General features: G+C 38.9%; 1 protein-coding gene across 9 annotated transcripts in view; it reads right to left on the bottom strand.

The window, feature by feature from the left end:
- The window catches only part of TANC2 (tetratricopeptide repeat, ankyrin repeat and coiled-coil containing 2), a 489,961-nt gene that overhangs the window by 110,081 nt on the left and 359,216 nt on the right, over positions 1–20,664 (bottom strand). For all 9 annotated transcript variants that reach the window (XM_055258661.2, XM_055258667.2, XM_055258668.2 and 6 more), the window contains one exon: positions 3,295–3,576. In XM_055258661.2, coding sequence (XP_055114636.1) covers positions 3,295–3,576 — 282 coding nt within the window. The remainder of the gene's footprint in view (positions 1–3,294; positions 3,577–20,664) is intronic.

The raw sequence follows: 20,664 nt of genomic DNA, 5'->3' as shown, positions 1-20,664 counted from the left end.
GCATGGAGGATGGCAGTGAAAAAAGCCTCAAGGAATGTGTGACATTTGGGTTGAGGTGAAGTTCGGTGATTGTATGTTACTGTATTATTTCTGCTGTTCACTTCCTTCCCCTACTCTATTCCCCTTTATCTGGTATTTGATTTTGTGGGTAACTAGTGTCCAAATGCCCTCTGTCTTTCTAGCTATTTCCTTTTGGAAATGCCCTTCTTTTTGTCTAAACACATTACTTTCTGTTTGGTATTCAGACAATAGTAGAAATAAAAGTTAATAGGTAGGCAGTAGTCAATGTGCATAGCACACTGGCAAAAGAGACTTCTGAAATGAACAGAGTAGGAACGGTAGGATTTATTTACTTAACAGCTGTTTGGGGGCTTGGCAGCTGTTGGCAAATGTCAAATCCAAGTAATAACTACATTGAGACTTTTAGTGATAGAAACATACAGTCTTGTATTAGAGCTTCCCCAACTACTATACTGAGAATACCTGTAGTTAATGTAATAATCCTGAATTATACAACAGGTCTGTTTTCACAAAATATTTTTGTTCTTTGTGTGTGTGTGTGTTGGGGGTGTGGATAATGGTGGTGGTGGTGGTGGTGGTGGTGACTGAAGGGGGTGTCAGGTTTGGGAGAGTAGGTGGAAAGCAGGATGACAGGCTAGTGCCTGCCTTGACAGCTTTTCTATACCTTTCCAGGGAAATGACAAAGAGCGGGGCGGGCTGGGGGGGCTGAGTTTCTGTGGGGGAAGGACAGCCAAGCAAGGCAGTACTGCAGGCTAAACTGCTCCTATCTTCCACAGCAGTAGTGCTCAGCTTTTATTTCTACTATTCTCTGAACACCAAACAGAAAGAAGACAGGGGCAGAAGAAAGAATGACAGATGATGCAGAGAAAGAAGTTGGGAACTCCAATGATTTCCCATTTTTTTTATTATCACTACAACTATTAATTGGTATCATCACCCAAGGATTAAGAAAGCCAGTGGGGTTCCAAATGACCCATCCAAGCTTAATATAAGTTAAATTCTGTAAAAAATTAAGCCAACCCTCCATATACGGACATCATTCTTATTCTTATTAGTGAAAAAACTGCTGCTGCTGCCAGTAACATATTCAACACCAATTCATATGGGTAACAGATTTGTGCCAAAAAAATAGCTTGCATTATATCAGTCACTTATTCTTGACCCTTCTATTGGTTAAGATGGCACTGGTAGAATATAGTTTGGCCATCAATAAATTGTAACAAAAATTATTTTGTATAAGGTAACATTGGTTCTGAGTAATTCTGATATATAGAACCGCATATTTAGCTCTCTTAACTCCTTTCAAATTCTGAAAGTTAACTGTCAGGCCAAATCTACAGTCTCAACAATGGATGTTTATCTCATGAATGGGGAGTATCTTGGTGTTTCTGGAGATTCTCCTGAAGGCAATCGATGTTAAGGGAATAACTTAGTGAACTACCTTTAAAGAATCTCTGCTTTGGGGAGCACATGGGCTGTTTTCTATAAACTCTTGCTCCCCCAGGCTCACAGAGAGATCCCCAGGTACCTCTGCTTTCTGTGAAAGCAACTCTTCTTGTCCTTGGGATTTATTTTCTGTCATGCATGATTCCACCACTCTGTTATCTGCAACTCTGATATACAGGGGAGTCACAGAGACCTTGAGCTTTCTGGTTTCCTTTCTGACACACTCAAATAGCAAGCCACTTGAACTACTCAGATAAACGGCAGTTTGGAGTGATAAATACTTAAACACTCAAAGGAAAACACTGGAATAGTGTGGAAAGTTACTTTTAACCATGAAGACATGTTCTCAGAATCAAAATTTTAGCAGAGACAATTCTGAAAGATCAATTAGTCACACTTCTTCATTTTACAAATAAGAAAACTGAGCTCTAAAGAATTCAAGTAAAATTCTCAAGTTCACAAAGTCTAGTCAATTTGAGTGTTGGGGCACAAACCCTGGGCTCCTGACTCCCACAGTACTATGGCAATCTACCTCAGAAGAGCTTCATTTAGAAACTAAGCATTATATTCCTCTGAAGAAAAGAATTCTTCCATACCAATTCTTACCATACCCCGGTAAAGAGGTATTTTGATTCAGTTTTCTTCCAAGACACCAGTTCTTCCACATATTAGACATCCATAAGTTTATCAGAGGCCATCTGCCTCCTTAATGATACAAGGCTGCTAACTAGCTTTAATAGAAAGTCAGTAAGTTTGGAGGGTCTTCAGTGAGTTCCTGTTAAGTTTCTAGCACTGTGCTAGACCCTGTAACTACTATCATCTCACACAAACCATTTCTAGTGGCTGCAGTCTGAAAGTCTGTGGTGGGCTAGATTATTGATTTGGACTAGCAGAGCAATAGTTTCTTTTTTTGTTCTCTTCTAACTAACAGAAACCAGGTAAACTGGTTCTATACATGTAGTATGTATAAGAAGAACACTGATACATTTCTATTTATTTTCTTTACTCAAGTGAGTTTCACCAATAAGGAGAGGCAGCATAGTAAAATGGATAGGAGAATGGCCTCTGAAACCAGACTGCTTAGTTCTACCATTTATTGGCTGTAAAACCTAGGAGAACTTACTTAACCTCTCTCGGCCTCAGATTACTTACCTGTGAAATGAAGACAACCTCACTGAGCTGGTAACAGGATTCGATGAATTAATATTTGTAAAAAACTTAGGAGAGCATCTGGCACATAGTAAGTACCATGTGAGTGTTTTAAAAATAAATCAGTAAGATCCTGGTGGTGATTATTGGGCTGCCCCCTGCTTGTGATGAAAGAAGCCTGAATACATATGAGAGCTCAGTACCTTTTCACAAGGAAGCAGGAGAAGCCCTTCGAGGACACAACGAAGCTCAAGTCCAAGCAGTGCAACACTGACGCCAACAGCAAAGAAATGAAGGATGCAAACAGACTGTGCTGGCAAATAACAAGAAGAATCGGGCACAGTCTGAGCAAAATCCGACAGTGATGAATGCAAATCGCTCTACGGGCAATTGCTGCGGTCATTATCTAGAGGACAGCCCAACCATACAGCCAGCACGGAAGAGTCATAAATTTATTCCACGAGAAAGGTTTTTCTTCAGTCACGCTTAGGTGACTATCGGGTATGTGGGTTAGATGTAAAGAGTATTACAATCTTTCTCTCAACTCTGAATGAACAGTCCTCACGTGGAAGTCGGGTTTTGCAGATGAGAAAATAAAAGGATATACGACCTAATATAAATATGTCAGAAAACCTTCAGCGCCAATGAAACGGAGTTCTTTAAAAAAGGAATACGTACGTTTGGGGGAGGCATGTGGGCTGTCTGAGGCGATCTGTCTCATTCTTGTACCGTGGCAGCTGAGGGCCACCAGTCTGGAGATGATGGCAGTTTTGCCGAATCCAATGTTTCCCACAATCACTACTCCTTGGTTCACGCTGGCATTTGAACTTTGAAGTTGAGCATCTATTTCATGGAAAACCCAATCTCGGCCAACGAACACTGACTCTGTAGTGATGCTGGGCACTTCAAAGAGCAGAGGCTTCAAGGAGATATCTGGAGGCCTATAAGGTGCAAAGCGAACTGAAAGGAACAAGAGAATACAGAACTTAGGTCAAACTGTCAACATTGAGAGAAACAGAAAAAAATGCAGCGTGGTTTAGGGACTTGAGTTATCATATGATGGCATCCTAAGCTTATTCAGAAATAATACAACTGTGAATGTTGATTCTATACCGATAAGCAACACAGGTGAGCTAGAGCTAATTTATACTGTAAATTGCAGAACACAAACATTGATAAGACAGTAGCGATTTACTCGATCAGTCCGAAAGTCGGGATGATATTCAAAATTATTACAGGGAAGGGATGGCCCAAGCACCAGCAATCAGTACGGATGCAAGCCTAGTGAAGAAGAAGGGTCCTAAAAGCCTCCTGCTATGCCACGCGATAACCTTTTAATTGTTGGATTGTGGAGAGGTGCAGGAGTGCAGTTCCTGTTGGAAAGGCCAGGCTGTGGCGGGGCATCTAGACAGCTTACCATAGCACCTCTTTACTAACCAGTAAAGAACATATTTCAATATTTCACAACCAATATGGCTATACCAGTACATATCAGTTGAAAATCAGTCCTGAAGAAAGCAATATAGAGAGGCTTGTTGTTTCTTTAAAAACACCAACGAGAATAGTAATTCCTTTAAGTTCAGGATAGTATTTTTTAAAATCTAGTAGGTATTATTATTAGGGGAAGCAAGGCCATTAAAAGCGCTGATGGTTTAAAAGATCTTAAACATTCTAAGTAGTTGAGCAGAAAGCAGGCCTTCACTCAGTGTCCCTGTGCCTCTACTGCTTAATATTGATGCCAATTAAAAAAATAATTTTTGGCTTATACATCTATCTTGGGGATAGATCCACAGTTTTTCTCAAGATTTTTTTCTGTGCTTATATAATTATGGGGTGTGCTAAAGGCCAAGAATAAACTATATTGTCAACAGTTTTCTAAAAATGCAGAATTGATGTGCTTTAAAAGAAGATCTACTAATTATATTGATGGTAAAAGGAAGTCCTGCCTGATGGTCCATATCTGGGTTAAACGGCTTCCTAAACTGTTCCCAGAGCAGCTCTAAGATGTATCACTTTATCTGTCTGAAACCAGGTATTTCATTTTTGTTTCTTTAACCTTAGCACAGTGCCTTGATATATACTAGGTGCTCAAAAAATGCTTAAGGAAAGAATTAATTAAAAATAAGGTATTACACTCTAACTCCATTTTTCAAATATTTTGGAGCACAAGAAAGGCCAGGAGTGGGAAAGGGATGGAAAGAGGAGAAAGAGAAATCACAAAGGGGAAAATGAGATAATTTATACGTCATACGTTACTCTAGAACATACTTGAACCACTTACACACCACAAGATGGGATACAGAGATGGTGGCTTACTTGAGAAAACACAGACACACGCACACATACATGTGTGCTCTCTCATTTAAAACTGCCCGAAAGCCACTAGAATAACTGAGCATTTAAAAAAGGATAAAATTTCCAAAAGTAGTGCAAATAATTTAAAATATAAAGCCAAATTCTGACAACAGGAACAAAATGCCCAAAGTTTTCATTAACTAAAGCGGGGTTGTGGGGCGTTAGGGGAAGCTGTGGAGATAAAGCTACAGGGTCACTTATAATTCCCTGATTCACATTTCTGTAACAAAATTTACTCTTGTATTTATTAATAATTTCAACTTTTATTTTAGATTCAAGGGGGCACACGTACAGATTTGTTATCTGGGTATAGTGCATGATGCTGAGGTTTGGGGTACGAATGATTCTGTCCCTCAGGTACTAAGCATAGTACCTAATAGTTTTTTGACCCTTGCCCCCTCTTCTTCCCCATCTAGCAGTCCCCAGTGTCTGTTGTTACCACCTTTTTGTCAATGAGCCATGAGTACTCATTGTTTAGCTCCCACTTATAAGAGAGGACATGTAGAATTTGTTTTTTGTTCTTCCTGTGTTAATTCACTTAGGATAATGGCCTTTAGCTGCATCCATGATGCTGCAAAGGACATGATTCCATTCTTTTTTATGGCTGTATAGTATTCCATGGTGTATATGCACCACATTTTCTTTATCCTATCCACCACTGATGGGCACCTAGGGAGATATGTCCATATCTTTGTTACTGTCACTTGTGCTTTGATGAACATATGCATACATATGTCTTTTTGGTAGAACAAAAAACTACTTTTAAAATCCATACCTATAATTATTAGAATTTGATGAAAAATTAACTTTAGTTTGCCAAAAGTCCTTTTAAAATCTAGTGTCTTATAGCTAATAGATTCTATTTTACTTAAACATTATTTTACTGATATAATGCATAAACCATAAAATTCACTCTTTTAAAATATACAATTCAGTGGTTTTTAGTATATTCACTAAGTTCTGCAACCATCACCACTATCTATCCCCGAACACCTTCATCACCCCCAAAGAAATCCTATATCCATTAGCTGTCATTCCCAATCCTCATTCCTCCCAGTCCCTGGCAACCAGTAATCTACCTTGGCTGTAAAGGTCTGCCTATTCTGGACATTTCATATAAATAGAATCATAGAGTATGTGGCCTTTTACTTCTGACTTCTTTTACTTGGCTTAATATTATTCATTACTTTATTGCTGAATAATATTCCATTGTATGGATATACCATATTTTGTTTATCAGTTAATAAACATTTGGGCTGCTTCCACTTTTTGGCTGATTAATGCTGCTATGAACATTCATGTACAACTTTTATGTGAACATATGTTTTCAATCCTCTTGGCTATATATCTAGGAGTGAAATGTCTGGTTCATATGGAAACTCTTAGGTTCACTTTTCAGAGAAACTGCCCAACTGTTTTCTCTATTTGGCCTTTACTATATTCTTATTCAATGTATTTTCACTATAGAAAACTTAGGGATAGTAGATAAAATAATAACTGTGTTTCCATTAGCTAGAGAGAAATGCTATTAGTGTGTATTCTGAGTTTTGCCTGTACCATATATACTTATTTTAAAAACAAAAATGGGATCATACTATATATACTGTTTCATCATTTACTTTTTTCACTTAGTAATGTAATGTGAATATTTCTCTACATGATAAAACATAAATCTATATTATCATTTTTAATATGTGTAGACTCTTCCATTATATAACTAAATCATGTTAACCAATATCTTATTGTTGTATGTTTAGATTATTTTGGTTTTCCACTGTTATAATCACAGTTAACAATGAAATAGCCTTCACTATATGCCAGAAACTATTTCTAAGCATGCTAACTGGCACAACAGTCTGATGATAGTTATTACTAATTTCATTTTATAGATAAAACAGAGGCAAAAAGAGATTAAGTTATTTGCCTAAGGTCTTTTACCACTCTGAATCTTATCTACTATGCTCTAGTTCCTCTCACGAAAAGCAGTACTACAAGCAGTGGTACAAGACACATCATTGTATATTCACCTTGGCACACCTGCCTTATTTTTCTTGAAACAAAATGCTAGAAGTGAAATTTCTGGGCCAATGGGTTGTGTTTTTGATACACCTTACCAAATTGCTCTCCAGAAAGATTATACTGGTTGCGTGAAAATGACCACATCCCTCTCAGTCTCATCATCATGGGGTAGTATTATTATTCTTTATCTTTGTTAATCTAGTTAAGAATGGCATCTCATTGTGTTTAATGTATATTTTGAGTATGAAAAGTAATTTGTGTGTGTGAAAGGTGATTTTTTAAAAACATGTGTATTGGCTATCTGAGTTCTTTTGTGAATTGCCTGTTCATGGCTTTTACTCACATTTCTATTGGAATGCCTGCGTTTGTCTTACTGAATTTGTGAGAACATTTTTAACCCTGAGGACATTAATCTTTTGCCTTTCATATTTACTTTTTGCAAATAATTTTTTCAGTTCTTTGCCTTTATAAATTTTCTTTCTTCCTTGTATTTTAGAAATAATATTTTTCTTTTGAGATGGAATCCTGCTTTGTCACTCTGGCTGGAGTGCAGTGGCGCAATCTCGGCTCACTGCAATCTCTGCCTCCCAGGTTCAAGTGATTCTCCTGCCTCAGCCTCCTGAGTAGCTAGGACTACAGGCGTGTGCAACAACACCAGGCTAATTTTTGTATTTTTAGTAGAGATGGGGTTTCACCATGTTGGCCAGGCTGGTCTCGAACCCCTGACCTTAAGTGATCCACCCGCCTTGGCCTCCCAAAGTGCTGGGATTACTGTGTGAGCCACCAAACCTGGCCTCTTCCTTCTATTTTCATTTGTAAAAGTTGAAACAGTTTAATGTCACCAAACTTGTCAGTCTTTTTCTTTATGGGTTCTGCCTTTAGTGTTGTTCTTTGAACGTTCCCTCTTAATCCAAGAGTATAAGAACATTAACATTTTTTTTCTAGTGCTTTTTTGAGTCTGGTATAGAGTAGGGATCTAACTTTTTTTTCTCCCAAAGGGTTAACAAATTTTACCAGTGACAATTTAAATTATCACCAATTTGTAATGCTTACTTTATCTTATTTATATTGGGTTTGTTTTTAAGTTATCTAGTTTGTTCCACTTATCTGTAAGTCTACTACTGCATCAGTGTCACGCTGATTTAGTTGTTATTATGTATTAGTTAATTGTGAGTCTCCCATCATTATTCTTATTTTTTCAATAGATTTTGAAAAGTACATAGTTTCAAAAATAATTTCCAGAATTAGTTTGAAATTTACCATAAGAAACCTTTTCAATTTTATTCATTCAGTTCTGACAGTTAATCAGAAAATGCTCCATTTAAGTTTCATTAAATGGATTTCTTGAAATAACCATAAAATATCTTCTTAAACCAAAGACAGGTAATTATTTCATCTTAGCAGATATATATTACACATTTGAAAACCATGATTTAGTTTTAATGTCATATTTTAAAAACCCAGATAATACACACAACAATTAAAAAAGCAGAAATTTAAAAATGTTTATCTTTGACATAACCAAATAAATACAAATTAAAGCAAACTATATCTATCATTAGAAAAAAATAGGGTTTTTTGGTATATAATCATATTCAAAACCATCTTTTGAAAAAATATTAGTTTCTTCAGTTACTGGTAGCACTGTAAATGTGTCCAACTTTTAGAGAACTGACATTTTGCAAATGCCAATTTGACCTTAAAATCCTGTTCTGGGAACTTATTCTAAGGAAATGATTCATAAGAAAAGTGCAAACACACACACTCACACATACATACATACATACACACACATACACACACTCACATTTTTTGCAGCATGTATGGTGTTAGTAAAGGTGATTTAGCAAACTATGGTATATCTACCAAAAATTACATACACATTAAAATAGAAAGCAATATTTTCCAGAATCATGGAAAGGCAGGAGTATTTATGAAATAAAATTTAGTAAAACAATAGAATAAAAAACAATATATATTATGATTACAATTTACAGTATATACAGATGGAAGGTAACAATACTCCAAAACAAAAATAGTGAAGGTATGATATGATTAATTATATCTTTATAATTAAAAAAAATTTTTTTTCAATAGGAATATTAGCTATTTTTTAAAAAGCTGCAAAATGAATTGGTTGTTATTTTACCCAAAGACAAAATAAGCAAGTATTTTATCACAATCACAAATTATTCTGTCATGCATGGGTGAATATAACTACTGTCAAATCCAACAACTAATTAAACTACATCAATTGAAACAAGCATATATGTCCGGGCTATCTCTCTCCCACTTTTATTGTATATACATTTTTAGAAAATGAAAACAAAGTATATGTAGTTAAAAATTTTAACTATTGTAGCTATTATAGAATGATTTTAAAAATAAAAAAATATAAATATATAAAATTGGCTATTTCTGCCAGGACAGTCTGAATGTCAGGCTGAGTACCTGGTTTATATTTCCTTTGAGTGACAGGCAGTGATGACTCATTGAAGTGGACCTAATACTAGGGTAGGCTCACTGGAGAGGGAAGACAGACTAGAGATACCCTGAAGACTACTCACTGTAATAGTCCCAGAAAATGTGATGAAGGCCTGAACAAGTGAGACACCAATGAAACTGGAAAGAGTGAAGAAATATGTAGAACCTGTCAAAAAACTAGATGTAGAGGGACAGGGAGGGGAAGAAGCCAAAGATTCTTCTACAGTTTCAAGTCTGAGGGATTATGGAGCTGAAGAGCACCAAAATTAAAATATATGAAGAAATTTACTATGGGATAGAAATAGCTTTCCTGCTTTCTTTCTGTTATGTAAAGGCCTTACCCCACTAAATATGAATTAGAGATATAATTTCCTCAACATCTGGGAGGAAAGGATTAAAACTCTGGATACAGGCCGGGCACCGTGGCTCACCCCTGTAATCCCAGCACTTTGGGAGGCCGAGGCGGGCGGATCACGAGGTCAGGAGATTGAGACCAACCTGGCTGACACGGTGAAACCCCGTCTCTACTAAAAATACAAAAAATTAGCTGGGCATGGTGGCGGGCGCCTGTAGTCCCAGCTATTTGGGAGGCTGAGGCAGGAGAATGGTGTGAACCCGGGAGGCAGAGGTTGCAGTGAGCCGAGATCGCGCCACTGCACTCCAGCCTGGGCAACGGAGTGAGACTCCATCTCAAAAATAACAACAACAACGACAACAACAAAACTCTGGATACATTAGAGTATGCCCAAATTTAACTTTCACCTGCATTAAACAAAATTGTTCACTGAATTAATCTCTATAGAAAATCAAAGAACCACACCAATATTCTTCTGTGATTATGTGACAGTTCTATACTCATACAAGCCCTGAAACTCTGAGTGTGAATTCTATAGAATATAAAAATGTAGCAGAAATCCTGTTTATTTTATTTAAGGCCTTTATTTTATGTAGGCCACTGAAATGAGGAATATGTGTAGGATGAAGGTCTGAATATCTTAGACAAGTTAGCCGATAATTATTTTTAGATTACATCGGGGGAAGGAAACTTACATGAATTGATACAAGCACTTGCTAACATAGGAAAGGGCAGCAGGGTGAGAAGAGTAAGGAGCTCATAAAATAAGAATTAATAAAGTAATGGTAGTTTTCTAGAAAAGAAAGGGTCCTTCTTATCGACTACTCCTATTGCTACCCGGACTGAGGCTGGAATGATCAGTGCTGGCACTGGGCCTGTCTGATGATTAAAGGACCATATCACTCCCCTACACAAAACCCTCCAGTGGTTCTTTATTGCATTTAGAATAAAATCAAAACTCCCTCCCATAGTGCTCAAGGCTCTAGATGATTTAGACCCTGGCTACCTACCCCTGCAGGCATCTCACATCACTTCCCCCTCAGTCTATGCCCCAGCTCTTCTGGCCTTCCAGTTTCTTGTTTCAGTGTAAATGCTACTATGTTAGAGGGGCTTCCCCTGATAAGCTTTTAAAGTTGGTTTCCCTGCTCCTCATCATTTTTTTTTTTAAGAGACATGGTCTTGTTCTGTTGCACAGGCTGGAGAGGCAATCATAGCTCACTGCAGCCTCAAATTCCTGGGCTCAAGCAATCCTCCTGCCTTAGCCTCCCAAGTAGCTGGGACTACAGGCATGTCCCACCATACACGACTATTTTTAAAAAACTTTTTGTAGAAATGGGGTCTTGCTATGTTGCTTAGGCTGGTTTTGAACTCCTGGCCTCAAGTGATCTTACCTTAGCCTCCCAAAGTGCTGGGATTACATGCGTGAGCCACCATGCCCGGCCCCCATAATTTTCTTTTAGCCAGAGGGCTTATTTGTTTCTCTTGGAGAATTTATCAAAAATTCTAATTATTTTATGTTCTTATCACATATAACAATCTAACAATATTTATTCTTTTGTTTTCTTGTTTATTCCTGTCTTCTTAACTAGAATGCAAGCTCTATGAAGGCAGGAACCATTATTGTATCAGTATATAGTCTGGGGTACATAGTAAAGGCTCAGTAAATATTTGTTGAATGAATGAATATTGAAGAAGGGAATCAAGAGAGTTTTATTAAAATAATTTTTATGTATTAGTAGAGGAGATGAGTGAAGTATTTTGTTATTATATCAGGGTGTCATTATATCACAAACATCCTGAGTATAATTAAAATGAAAGTTCCTGCTATTTAAGAAGTAAACTTAACCAGGCAATCCCAGTCTGTCTTCAAGTCTTACGAAATTTTCCTTAGAAAGATCTCTTCTATCAGTCACCTCTGTTCGTTTCCAACTGCTTCCACCCAGCTCAGGCTTTTGCTACATTTACTCTCCTTGCTTCCTACCTGGCTTCCCTTACTTCCTGCCTCAGTCACTCCGTTTTGGATATCATGCCAGACCAATTCTTTATTACAATGACTGCATTACATCATTCCCTTCTAGCACCTCCGAAGGTGCAGTTTTCTGCTGTATCAAATCTAAGCTAAGCTCCTCCCCAGGTTCTGATGGCTCTCTGCAACATGGCTCAATTTTGTCGTGTCCACGCCTCACAGCCTGCCACCATGTGCTATCTGAGGCAGACAAGGCAGTCTTCACAGAGTACCCTGACAAACTGCTCCAACCCAGTTCCTGTGCCTTAGTGCATGTTGTCCCTTTGACTTGAAATGCCCCTCTTCTTCCCTTCATACCGTGTCCATATATTACGGTCAAGGTTAATTTTCATCTTCTTCATAGTATCTTCCTTAAACAATCTAGTCCTCATTTATTTTCCTCTTCCCAAACTAAGTTTACTCCATATAATTTAGTGCTTAATTATATGCTGACTTACACTACTTATTAACGTTTTAAATATTGTTTTTCCAACCAGATTGCAAACTCTTAGAGAAAGGATAATGTCTAGCACAGTTTTAAATACAGACTACACGTGAAAGACAGAAGAAAAAAGGGAAATCATAGTGGGTAGGGCCAAGATGGCTGACTAGAAGCAGAGGTGATCAGAGGCTCCCATCGAAAAGAACCATAACACCGTGTGAATCCTGCACCGGCAACCGAGGTACCCAGGTTCCGTCATCAGAACTGACTATGTGGCTGGTGTGACCCGCAGAGAGGAAGGAAGAGCAGTGTGGTATGGCGGCCCACCTGAGAGCCACACGGGGCAGAGGAGTCACCGCCAGCCAAGGTAGGCAGTGAGTGAGTATGCTATTCAGCCTGGGAAAACATGTTTTTTCCACGGAACTGTGTAACCCATGGATCGGAAGATCCTACTCGTGAGCCCACACCAACAGGGCCTAGGGTCCCAACCATGGAGCCACACAGATTCTCAACAGCCACTCAGCTAGAATGTGCTTAAGCCTGTCAAGCTCCCAGGGGTAGCCGGGGAGGTGACCAGCACCACAGCTGCAGCTGCCTGCTGTCTAAGCCATCTGAGCTCCTTGGGGAAGGGGCAACGGCGAACAGTAGGACTGATAGCTGCCTAACACACTAAGCTCCCTGGGCAGGGGATGGGCGGCAGCCATCTCTATAGCTCCAGGCTGCGCTTTCTCCTGCCTGGAGCAAGGGAGTCTGGATGGTTTGGTCCCAAGAGGTGTCCTCCACAGCTGAACACACTGGCTGTGGCAGACTGCGGACAGAGTGCCTCTTCAGGCCTGACCCATCCTCACTGGGCGGGGCCTCCCTGCAGGAACTCCAACAACTCCAGCCAGGGACTCGGAGATAGAACTCTAATCTCCCTGGGCCTGAGTCCCTAGGCAGAGGGATGGCCGCAGTCTCCATGGACCAGCAGACTTAGTCTTTGCTCCTGCATAGTTCTGAGGAATCCAGGGAGCCCAGAGAAGGCCCCCTACCCAGCAAAGCACGCCCATCCACCAAGGGACAAAGTGCTTTGTTAATAAACAGGTCCTGCTCCCCGTGCCACCCAACTGGTTGAGAATCTCCAACAGGGGTTGTCAGACACCCTATACAGAAGCATTCCTACTGGCATCAGGTCAGTGCCCCTCGAGGTCAGAGATCCCAGAGGAAGGGGCAGGCACCCATCTTTGCTGCTCTCCAGCCTCCTCGAGTGACAACTCCAGGCACAGGAGCAAACCAGATGAATAGGGCCTGAAGTGAACCACCAGCAAACTGCAGCAGCCCTACAAAAGAGGGACCTGACCATTGCAAGAAAAACAAACAAACAGAAAGCAACAACAGCATCAACAACAAAATACCCACAAAAACCCCACCCAAGGGTCAGCAGCCTCAAAGATCAATACTAGACAGACTTATGAAGATGAGAAAGAATCAATGATAAACGCTGAAAACTCAAAAGGCCAGAGTGCCTCTTCTCCTCCAAATGATCGTTAACGCCTCTCCTGCAAGGGCGCAGAACTGGATGAAGGATGAGATGGACGAATTGACAGAAGGGGGCTTCAGAAGGTTGGTAATAAACTCCGCTGAGCTAAAGTAGCATGTTCTAACCCAATGCAAAGAAGCTAAGAACCTTGATAAAGGTTATAGGAGCTGCTAACTAGAATAACCAGTTTAGAGAGGAACATAAATGACCTGATGGAGCTGAAAAACACAGCATGAGAACTTCGTGAAGCATACACAAGAATCAATAACTGAATCGACCAAGCAGAAGAAAGGATATCCAGACCATCTTGTTGAAATAAGGCACGCAGACAAGATTAGAGAAAAAAGAATGAAAAGGAATGAAAAAAACCTCCAAGAAATATGGGACTACGTAAAAAGACCGAACCTGTGATTGACTGGAGTACCTGAAAGAGAGGAGGAAAATGGAACCAAGTTGGAAAACACACTTCAGGATATTATCCAGGAGAACCTCCCCAACCTAGCAAAACAGGCCAACATTCAAATTCAAGAAATACAGAGAACCCCAGTAAGATACTCCACGAGATGATCAACCCCAAGACACATAATCATCAGATTCTCCAAGGCTGCAATGAAGGAAGAAATGTTAAGGGCAGCCAGAGAGAAAGGCCAGGTCACCTACAAAGACCTGGCCCATGAGACTAACAGCAGATCTCTCAGCAGAAACCCTACAAGCCAGAAGACAGTGGGGGCCAATATTTAACATTCTTAAAGAATTTTCAACCCAGGATTTCATATCCAGCCAAACTAAGCTTCATAAACAAAGGAGAAATAAAATCTAGATAAGCAAATGCTGAGGGATTTTGTCACCATCAGGCCTGCCTTGCAAGAGCTCCTGAAGGAAGCACTAAATATGGAAAGGAAAAACCAGTACCAGCTACTGCAAAAACACACCAAAATATAAAGACCAATGACACCATGAAGAAACTGCATCAACTAGTGTGTGAGATAACCAGATAGCATCATGATGATAGGATCAAATTCACACATAACAATATTAACCTTAAATGTAAATGGACTAAATGCCCCAATTAAAACACATAGATGACTGGGCACAGTGGCTCATGCCTATAATCCCAGCACTTTAGGAGGCTGAGGCAGGTGGATCACCTGAGGTCAGGAGTTCGAGACCAGCCTGGCCAACATGGCGAAACTGTCTCTACTAAAAATACAAAAATTAGCCAGGCATGGTGGCGCATGCCTGTAATCCCAGCTACTAGGGGGGCTGAGGCAGGAGGATCCCTTGAACCTGGGAGGTGGAGGTTGCAGTGAGCCGAGATCATGTCACTGCACTCCAGCCTGGGCAACAGAGCAAGACTCCATCTCAAAACAAACAAAAAAAAACCTGACACAGACTGGCAAATTTGATAAAGAGTCAAGACCCATTGGTGTGCTGTATTCAGGAGACCCATCTCACGTGCAAAGACACACATAGGCTCAAAATAAAGGGATGGAGGAAAATTTACCAAGCAAATGGAAAGAGAAAAAAAAAAAAAAAGCAGGAGTTGCAATCCTAGTCTTTGACAAAACAGACTTTAAACCAACAAAGATCAAAAAAGACAAAGGGGGCATTACATAATGGTAAAGGGATCAATTCAACAATAAGAGCTATCCTAAATATATATGCACCCAATACAGGAGCATCCAGATTCATAAAACAAGTTCTTAGAGACCTACAAAGAGACTTAGATTCCCACACTGTAATAGTGGGAGACTTTAACACCCCGTTGTCAATATTAGACAGACCAATGAGACAGAAAATTAACAAGGATATTCAGGACTTGGAACTCACCTCTGGATCAAGTGGACGTGACAGACATCTACAGAATTCTCCACCCCAAATCAACAGAATATACATTCTTCTCAGTGCCACATGACACTTATTCTAAAATCAACCACATAATTGGAAGTAAAACCCTCCTCAGCAAATGCAAAATAACTGAAATAATAAAAAAGTTTATCAGACCACAGTGCGATCAAATTAGAATTCAGGATTAAGAAACTCACTCAAAACCAAACAACTACAGGAAATTGAACAACTTGCTCCTGAATGACCCCTGGGTAAATAATGAAATTAAGGCAGAAATCAAGAAGTTCTCTGAAACCAACGAGAACAAAGACACAACTTACCAGAATCTCTAGGACACAGCTAAAGCAGTGTTAAGAGGGAAATTTATAGCACTAAATGCCCACATCAGAAAGCCAGAAAGATCCCAAATTGACACCCTAACATCACAATTAAAAGAGCTAGAGAAGCAAGAGCAAACAAATCCAAAAGCTAGCAGAAGACAAGAAATAACTAAGATCAGAGCAGAACTGAAGAGTATAGAGACAAGAAAAACCCTTGAAACAATCAATGAATCCAGGAGCTGGTTTTTGAAAAAATTAACAAAATAGATAGACTGCTAGCAAGACTAATAAAGAAGAAAAGAGAGAATAATCAAATAGACACAATAAAAAATGATAAAAAGGATATCACCACTAACCCCATAGAAATACAAACTTCCACCAGAGAATAGTATAAACACCTCTATGCAAATAAACTACAAAATCTAGAAGAAATGGATAAATTTCTGGACACATACACCCTCCCAAGGCTGAACCAGGAAGAAGTTGAATCCCTGAATAGACCAGTAACAAGTTCTGAAATTGAGGTAGTAATTAAGAGTCTACCAACTGAAAAAAGTCCAGGACCAGATGGATTCACAGCCGAATTCTATCAGAGGTACAAAGAGGAGCTGGTACCATTCCTTCTCAAACTATTCCAAACAATTGAAAAGGAGGGACTCCTCCCTTACTCATTTTATGAGGCCAGCATCATCCTTATACCAAAACCTGGCAGAGACACAACAAAAAAAGAAAACTTTAGGCCAATACCCCTGATGAACATTGATGCAAAAATCCTCAATAAAATACTGGCAAACCAAATCCAGCAGCACATCAAAAAGCTTACCCACCACAATCAAGTGGGCTTCATCCCTGGGATGCAAGGCTGGTTCAGCATATGCAAATCAATAAACATAATCTATCACATAAACAGAACCAATGACAAAAAACACATGATCATCTCAATAGATGCAGAAAAGGTCTTTGATAAAATTCAACATCCCTTCATGTTAAAATCTCTCAATAAACTAGGTATTGATAGAACATATCTCAAAATAATAAGAGCTATTTATGACAAACCCACAGCTGATACCATACTGAATGGGCAAAAGCTGGAAGCATTCCCTTTGAAAACCAGCACAAGACAAGGATGCCCTCTCTCACTACTCCTATTCAACACAGTATTGGAAGTTTTGGCCAGGGCAATCAGGCAAGAGAAAGAAATAAGCGTATTCACATAGGAAGAGAGGAAGCCAAATTGTCTGTTTGCAGATGACATGATTCTATATTTAGAAAACCCCAGCATCTCAGCCCAAAAACTCCTTAAGCTAATAAGCAACTTCAACAAAGTCTCAGGATACAAAATCAATGTGCAAAACCCACAAGCATTCGTATACACCAACATCAGACAAGCAGAGAGCCAAATCATGGATGAACTCCCATTCACAATCGCTACAAAGAGAATAAAATACCTAGGAATATAGCTAACAAGGGATGTGGAAGGACCTCTTCAAGAAGAACTACAAACCACTGCTCAAGGAAGTAAGAAAGGACACAAACAAATGGAAAAACATTCATGCTCATGGATAGGAAGAATCAGTATCATGAAAATGGTCATACTGCTCAAAGTAATTTATAGATTCAATGTTATTCCCATCAAACTATCATTGCGATTCTTCACAGAATTGGAAAAAACTACTTTAAAATTCATACGGAACCGAAAAAGAGCCTGTATAGCCAAGACAATCCTAAGCAAAAAGAACAAAGCTGGAGGCATCATGCTACCTGACTTCAAACTATACTACAAGGCTATAGTAACCAAAACAGCATGGTACTGGTACCAAAACATACATATAGACCAATGGAACAGAACAGAGACCTCAGAAATAACACCACACATCTACAACCATCTGATCTTTGACAAACTTGACAAAAATAAACAATAGGGAAAAGACTCCTTATTTAATAAATGGTGCTGGGAAAACTGGCTAGCCATATGCAGAAAACTGAAACTGGACCCCTTCCTTACACCTTATACAAAAATTAACTCAAGATGGATTAAAGACCTAAATGTAAAACCCCAAACCATAAAAAACCCAGAAGAAAATTTAGGCAATACCATTCAGGACATAGGCATGGGCAAAGACTTCATGACAAAAATGCCAAAAATAATTGCCATAAAAGCCAAAATTGACAAGTGGGATCTAAGTAAACTAAAGAGCTTCTGCACAGCAAAAGAAACCATCATCAGAGTGAACAGGCAATCTACAGAATGGGAGAAACTTTTTGCAATCTACCCATCTGACAAAAGTCTAATATCCAGAATCTACAAAGAACTTAAACAAATTTACAAGAAAAAAACAAACAACCCCATCAAAAAGTGGGCAAAGGACATGAACAGACACTTCGCAAAAGAAGACACTTATGCAGCCAACAAGCATACAAAAAAAAAAAGCTTAACATCACTGACCATTACAGAAATGCAAATCAAAACCACAATGAGATACCATCTCATGCCAGTTGGAATGGCAATTATTAAAAAGTCAATAAATAGATGCTGGTGAGGCTGTGGAGAAAAAGGAGCGCTTTTACACTGCTGGTGGGAATATAAATTAGTTAAAAAATTGTGGAAGTCAGTGTGGCGATTCGTCAAGGATCTAGAACCAGAAATACCATTTAACCCAGCAATCCCATTACTGGGTATATACCTAAAGGAATACAAATCATTTTACTATAAAGACACATGCACACATGTTTATTGCAGCACTATTTATAATAGCAAAGACATGGAACCAACCCAAATGCCCATCGATGATAGACTTGATAAATAAAATGTGGTACATATACACCATGGAATACTATGCAGCCATAAAAAAGAATGAGATCATGTCCTTTACAGGGACATAGATGAAGCTGGAAGACATCATCCTCAGTAAACTAACACAGGAACAGAAAACTAAACACCCCATGTTCTCATTCGCAAGTGGGATTTGAACACTGAGAATACAAGGACACCGGGAGGGAAACAACACACACCGGGGCCAGTCGGGAGATGTGGGGGCAAGGGGAGGAAGAGCATTAGGACAAATAACTAATGCATGTGGGGCTTAAACCCTAGATGATGGGTTGATAGGTGCAGCAAACCACCATGGCACACATATACCTACGTAACAAACCTACAAGTTCTGCACTTGTATCCTGGAACTTAAAGTAATATAAAATAAATAAATACACATGCACACGTATGTTTATTGCAGCACTATTCACAACAGCAAAGACTTGGAACCAACCCAAATGTCCAACAACGACAGACTGCATTAAGAAAATGTGGCACATATACACCATGGAATACTATGCAGCCATAAAAAATGATGAGTTCATGTCCTTTGTAGGGACATGGATGAAACTGGATATCATCATTCTCAGTAAACTATCGCAAGGACAAAAAACCAAACACCGCATGTCCTCACTCATAGGTGGGAATTGAACAATGAGAACACATGGACACAGGAAGGGGAACATCACACTCCGGGGACTGTTGTGGGGTGAGGGGAGGGGGCAGGGATAGCATTAGGAGATGTATCTAATGCTAAATGACGAGTTAATGGGTGCAGCACACCAACATGGCACATGGATACATATGCAACAAACCTGCACATTGTGCACATGTACCCTAAAACTTAAAGTGTAATAATAAAATATAAAAAAAAATTCTTCATGAAAAAAATAAATAAATAAGGAAATCTCATGATTGTAGGTTTTTACATATATTCTTCACATAAGTTTTTTAAAATCAAGGTGAAATTAATATAAAATTAACCACTTTAAAGTGTACAATTCAATGGCATCTAGTACATTCACAATATTGCACAACCACCACTTCTATCTAGTTCCAAAACATTATTGTTGCTCCAAAATAAAACTCTGTATTACTAAAGAGTTATTCTCCATTGCTCCCTTCCCACGTCTCTGGCAAACAACAATTTGCTTTCTATGTCTGTGGATTTACTTATTTGGATATCTCACACATGACGTGACATTTTGTGTCTGTCTTCTCTCACTTAGCGTAATTCAAGGTTCATTCATGTTGTAGCTTCTATCAGTACTTCATTCCTTTTGATGGCTGAATAACATACATTGTACATATATACCATGATGCTTATCCATTCATCCACTGATGAATATTTGGATTGTTTCTACCTTTGGCTACTGTGAATAGTGGTGCTGTATATATTCGTGTGTGTGTATTTGAGCATCTGTTTTCAATTCTTTGGGGTAGATACTTAAACATGAAATTACTGGATCATATAGCAATTCTATGTTTTAACTATTTGAGGAACCACTAAACTGTTTTCCACAGTGGCTGTACTATTTTACATTCCCACCAGTAATGTACAAGAGTTCCTATTTTTCCAAATCCTCATTAACACTTGTTAGATTTTTATTTTTGTTTTTATTACAGCCATCCTAGTGGGTGTAAAATAGTATCTCACTGTGATTTTAATTTGCATTCCCTAATGACTGATGATGTTGAACATCTTTTCATAAGCTAGACATCTGTACATCTTCTTTGAAAAATGTCTATTCAAGTCATTTATTCATTTTTAAATTGGGTTGACTTTTTGTTGTTGACTTGTAGGAGTTTTTTTAATATATTCTGGATACTAGACCCTTATCAGATACATGATTTGCAAATATTATCTCCCATTTTGTGGGCTGTCTTTT

Source organism: Symphalangus syndactylus, chromosome 20 (assembly GCF_028878055.3).
Source record: "Symphalangus syndactylus isolate Jambi chromosome 20, NHGRI_mSymSyn1-v2.1_pri, whole genome shotgun sequence".
Lineage (NCBI taxonomy): Eukaryota > Metazoa > Chordata > Mammalia > Primates > Hylobatidae > Symphalangus > Symphalangus syndactylus.
This window is presented reverse-complemented; position numbering and strand designations above follow the sequence as displayed.